This window comes from Aegilops tauschii, chromosome 7 (genome assembly GCF_002575655.3).
Source record: "Aegilops tauschii subsp. strangulata cultivar AL8/78 chromosome 7, Aet v6.0, whole genome shotgun sequence".
In the NCBI taxonomy this organism is placed as follows: domain Eukaryota; kingdom Viridiplantae; phylum Streptophyta; class Magnoliopsida; order Poales; family Poaceae; genus Aegilops; species Aegilops tauschii.
This window is the reverse complement of record NC_053041.3, coordinates 555,639,221-555,644,522: the sequence shown is the minus strand read 5'-3', so window position 1 is coordinate 555,644,522 and position 5,302 is coordinate 555,639,221. Positions and strand designations below refer to the sequence as shown.

General features: G+C 53.8%; 1 protein-coding gene across 1 annotated transcript; it reads left to right on the top strand.

The window, feature by feature from the left end:
• The first annotated feature begins 1,960 nt into the window (after positions 1 to 1,960).
• On the top strand, positions 1,961 to 2,600 carry LOC109782290 (putative cyclin-dependent kinase F-2). The gene is made up of 2 exons (XM_020340890.1): positions 1,961 to 2,243; positions 2,311 to 2,600. Exons 1-2 carry the CDS (start codon positions 1,961 to 1,963, stop codon positions 2,598 to 2,600), a joined length of 573 nt encoding a protein of 190 aa, XP_020196479.1.
• The last annotated feature ends 2,702 nt before the right edge of the window (positions 2,601 to 5,302 follow it).

Here is a 5,302-nt window from a genome sequence, read left to right as displayed (position 1 = left end):
CAGCCTAGTCCACCTAGAGGAACAACGTTTGACTATGCCTTGGCAGCAGAAGGCCTTCACAAAACTCTTGGGCTTACGTTAGTGCATCAAGTACAAAAAAGGGGTGGAAAACTCCACGGCCGACGCACTGTCACGAACAGAACCAAAGGAGATGCTGGCCGCTGTCACTTCTTGTCAGCCCGCATGGCTCGACGACGTCATCACCAACTACCATTCGAATCCTCAAGCTCAGTCTCTGTTGGAACAGTTGGCTGTTCGGGATGATCCCAAGAAGAGGTTCTCACTCCAGCAAGGGATCTTGCGCTTTCGTGACCGGATTTGGCTCGGGGGATCCATAGCACTACAACAACGAATCATGGCAGCTTTCCATGACAGTGCTTTGGGCGGTCACTCGGGATTCCCCGTGACATACAAGCGCATCCGCCGCCTGTTTGCATGGCCTAAGATGAAGGCCCATATAAAGCACTATGTCGCATGCTGCCAAGTTTGCCAACAAGCCAAACCAGACCGTGTTGCATTTCCAGGTCTTTTGTTACCACTCCCAATTCCTCAACACCCGTGGGACCTTATCACCATGGACTTTATCGATGGCCTACCACAATCCGGGAAGTTCAACTGCATTCTTGTGCTGGTGGATAAGAGAACACGTTTTTCTCACTTTGTTCCTATCGCCCACCCCTACACAGCAGCTAAAGTGGCACAAGTCTATATGTCTCAGATCTACAAGCTACATGGGTTTCCAGGGGCCATCGTCTCGGACAGGGATCCAGTGTTCACCAGCCACTTATGGCGTGAGCTGTTCCGATATGCATGCACAGAGCTGCGGATGAGCACAGCCAATCACCCCCAGACAGACGGCCAAACAGAACGGGTAAACCAATGCTTAGAAACATTCCTCCGCTGTTTCACTCAAGCTTGCCCTCACCGCTGGAGTCTCTGGATCGCCCTGGCACAATTTTGGTACAATGCCGCACCACACTCGGCAATTGGGATGTCACCTTTCAAGGCGTTGTATGGCCATGAACCTCGGCATTGGGGCATCACCACTCCACCCAGTACGTCGGTACCTTCTCTCCAAGCATGGCTAGAAGAACGCCGAGTGGTGCAAGACCTGGTACAGCAACACCTCAACAGGGCACGCCAATGCATGAAGTCTCAGGCAGACAAAAAGAGATCGTTCCGAGAATTCCAAGTGGGCGATCAGGTGTTCCTTAAGCTGCAACCATACATTCAAACTTCCGTTGCTCCACGGGCAAATCACAAGCTCTCTTTCAAGTTCTTTGGACCGTTTCCTATCATCAAGAAGATCAACGAGGTGACGTATGAACTCAAGTTGCCAGCAACCGCATCGGTGCACCCGGTGTTTCATGTCTCGCAACTCCGGCGAGCCCTGCACTCAGGTACACTAGTCGGGACTACTCTGCCTATGAATGTTGATGATCTTGTTGTTCCTATGGAAGTGCTGCAATCCCGCTGGCGCGCTCATCGCGGCTCCGTCATCGAGCAAGTTCAAGTGCGCTGGTCAGGAGCCACCGGCATCACCTAGGAGGACAAGGAGGCGATTCACGCTCGTTTTCCTCACGCGGCGGCTTGGGGGCAAGCCGCACGTCAAGAAGAGGGGGATGTCAGCGTCCCTGACAAGGCGGGGCCACCTGCCGGGGCTCAGGTGCCCAGCGACACACGGCCCAAGCGGCCACTCAAGGCCAACCCAAGAGTCAGCGGGCCGGACTGGGTCACTGCGGCCCAACTGCTGGCATCCACTACTTAACCACATCGCTGGGGAGGGGAAGGCATCCAGAGGATCAGGCATCGGCGGCGCAACTACTTTCCCCTTTCCCCATCTCGCATGAACCCTAGTTGTACCTTGCAATAGAGTTGTAATCGTCACCTAAATTCACACTCATTCGAGATTGTTGCTAAGTAATTGAGATGCTAGATCGTCCCTATCACCATTGACGCCATGTTCGACGACCACGCTGCCGGCTCCCGCAAGAGACGGCGCATCAGGAGCATTGAGGACTACGAGCTGACGCGCGTGCTCGGCAAGGGCAGCTTCGGCGTCATTGTCAAGGCGCGCCACCGCGTCACCGGCGCGTACGTCGTCCTGAAATGCTTCATCCGCTCGCCCGACGACGGAAGCGGCAAGAGGAGGCGCTGTGCCCACGCACTCCACCGCGACATACTGCGTGAGGCGTGCTACCTCGCGGCGTGCCGCGGCCACCCCGCCGTCGTCGGCTTGCAAGGCATCGCACGGGACCCCCGCATCGGGCAGTGCACTCTCGTCCTGGAGCACGTCGTCCCGAGCCTCAGCCGCGTTCTGCGTGATCGGCGGGCCGTTCTCGGACGAGGAGAACCGCCACGTCCTGCGGCAGATACTGGGCGGCGCCGGGAGAATGTACGAGCGAGGCATCGTCCACAGGGACATCAAGCCCGGGAACATCCTCGTCGGCGGCGAGGGCGTGGTGAAGATATGTGATCTCGGGCTGGCTATTTCCATGGTGACCGCCACGACGCCGCGCGGCCAGGCCGGCACGCTCTGGTACATGGCCCCCGAGATGCTCCTGGGGAAGCCGGACTACGATGAGCTCGTAGATGCCTGATCGCTCGGCTACGTCATGGCGGAGCTGCTCGCCGGCGAGCCGCTGTTCCCTGGTGATAGCGCGACCGACCAGCTCCAGAGAATCTTCCCCGTGCTCGACAGCACGTGCATGATATCCACGCCGCTCGCCGCCGTGGGACAGAGGCTGCTAACCCGCCGAAGCGGCAGCCGGCTGCGCAAGCTGTTCCCGGAAAGGTTCTGATTTTCGGTTTGTGAAATTGTTCGCCCTAGGCTGAGATGGCCGAATTTTGGCCTTTTTTTCTCGAATACGCACGAGTGTGCGTATCATTCATTAAAGAAGAAGAGGGGGTGGGGAGCCCCAATCCACCAATACAACATTCAGTTTATTGATTTTATCCGACATACCCGCTACTCCCTTTAGGCTAACTACTCGTGCCTATCCGCTCCACCCTAGCTGGTTCCTGCCCTAAGACCTCGCCGTTAATCAGGCCTGCCTTGTAGGGGAACGTAGCAGAAATTCAAAATTTTCTACGCATCACCAGGATCAATCTATGGAGTAATCTAGCAACGAGGGAAGGGGAGTGCATCTACATACCATTGTAGATCGCTAAGCGGAAGCGTTGCAAGAACGCGGATGAAGGAGTCGTACTCGTAGCGATTCAGATCACGATTGGTTCCGATCTAAGCGCCGAACCACGACGCCTCCGCGTTCAACACACGTGCAGCCCGGTGACGTCTCCCACGCCTTGATCCAGCAAGGAGAGAGGGAGAGGTTGGGGAAGACTCCGTCCAGCAGCAGCACAACGGCATGGTGGTGATGGAGGAGCGTGGCACTCCAGCAGGGCTTCGCCAAGCACTGCGAGAGACGAGGATGGAGAGGGGTAGGGCTGCGCCAAAGAGAGAGGAAGTCTCGTGTCTTTGGCAGCCCCAAAACCCCCACTATATATAGGGGAGGGGGAGGGGCTGCGCCCCCATCTAGGGTTTCCCCCCCAAGGGGTGCGGCCAGCCCTAGATCCATCTAGGGGGGCGGCCAAGGGGGGAGAGAGGGGGGGCGCACCACTAGGTCCATCTGAGCCTAGGGTTTCCCCCTTCCCCCCCTTCTTGCGCCCTGGGCCCCTTGTGGGAGGCGCACCAGCCCACCTAGGGGCTGGTCCCTTCCCAAACTTGGCCCACGCAGCCCTCTGGGGCCGGTGGCCCCACCTGGTGGACCCCCGGGACCCTCCCGGTGGTCCCGGTACGTTACCGATAGCACCCGAAACTTTTCCGGTGACCAAAACAGGACTTCCCATATATAAATCTTTACCTCCGGACCATTCCGGAACTCCTCGTGACGTCTGGGATCTCATCCGGGACTCCGAACAACATTCGGTAACCACGTATATCTATTCCCTATAACCCTAGCGTCATCGAACCTTAAGTGTGTAGACCCTACGGGTTTGGGAACCATGCAGACATGACCGAGACGTTCTCCGGCCAATAACCAACAGCGGGATCTGGATACCCATGTTGGCTCCCACATGTTCCACGATGATCTCATCGGATGAACCACGATGTCAAGGATTCAATCAATCCCGTATACAATTCCCTTTGTCTACCGGTATAGTACTTGCCCGAGATTCGATCGTCAGTATCCCGATACCTTGTTCAATCCCGTTACCGGCAAGTCTCTTTACCCGTTCCGTAACACATCATCCCGTGATCAACTCCTTGGTCACATTGTGCACATTATGATGATGTCCTACCGAGTGGGCCCAGAGATACCTCTCCGTTTACACGGAGTGACAAATCCCAGTCTCGATTCGTGCCAACCCAACAGACACTTTCGGAGATACCTGTAGTGCACCTTTATAGCCACTCAGTTACGTTGTGACGTTTGGTACACCCAAAGCATTCCTACGGTATCCGGGAGTTGCACAATCTCATGGTCTAAGGAAATGATACTTGACATTAGAAAAGCTCTTAGCAAACGAACTACACGATCTTGTGCTAGGCTTAGGATTGGGTCTTGTCCATCACATCATTCTCCTAATTATGTGATCCCGTTATCAACGACATCCAATGTCCATGGTCAGGAAACCGTAACCATCTATTGATCAACGAGCTAGTCAACTAGAGGCTTACTAGGGACATGGTGTTGTCTATGTATCCACACATGTATCTGAGTTTCCTATCAATACAATTCTAGCATGGATAATAAACGATTATCATGAACAAGGAAATATAATAATAACCAATTTATTATTGCCTCTAGGGAATATTTCTAACAGTCTCCCACTTGCACTAGAGTCAATAATCTAGTTCACATCACCATGTGATTAACACTCATAGGTCACATCACCATGTGACCAACATCCAAAGAGTTTACTAGAGTCAACAATCTAGTTCACATCACTATGTGATTAACACTCAATGAGTTCTGGTTTGATCATGTTATGCTTGTGAGAGAGGTTATTAGTCAATGGGTCTGAACCTTTCAGATCCGTGTGTGCTTTACGAATATCTATGTCATCTTGTGGATGCTAATACGCGCTACTTGGAGCCATTTCAAATAACTGCTCTACTATACGAATCCGGTTTAGTACTCAGAGTCATCCGGATTAGTGTCAAAGTTCGCATTGACGTAACCCTTTACGACGAACTCCTTTTCACCTCCATAATCGAGAAAATTCCTTAGTCCACTAGATACTAAGGATAAGGTCGACCGCTATCATGTGATCCATTCCTGGATCACTATTGTACCCC

What these genes read in the sequence shown, in the direction of transcription:
- LOC109782290 (XM_020340890.1), top strand. Translation starts at nt 1,961, where the DNA reads ATGTTCGACGACCACGCTGCCGGCTCCCGCAAGAGACGGCGCATCAGG. An exon ending in CGCCGTCGTCGGCTTGCAAG is followed by an intron (nt 2,244 to 2,310) that starts GCATCGCACGGG and finishes CCCGAGCCTCAG; the next exon opens with CCGCGTTCTGCGTGATCGGC.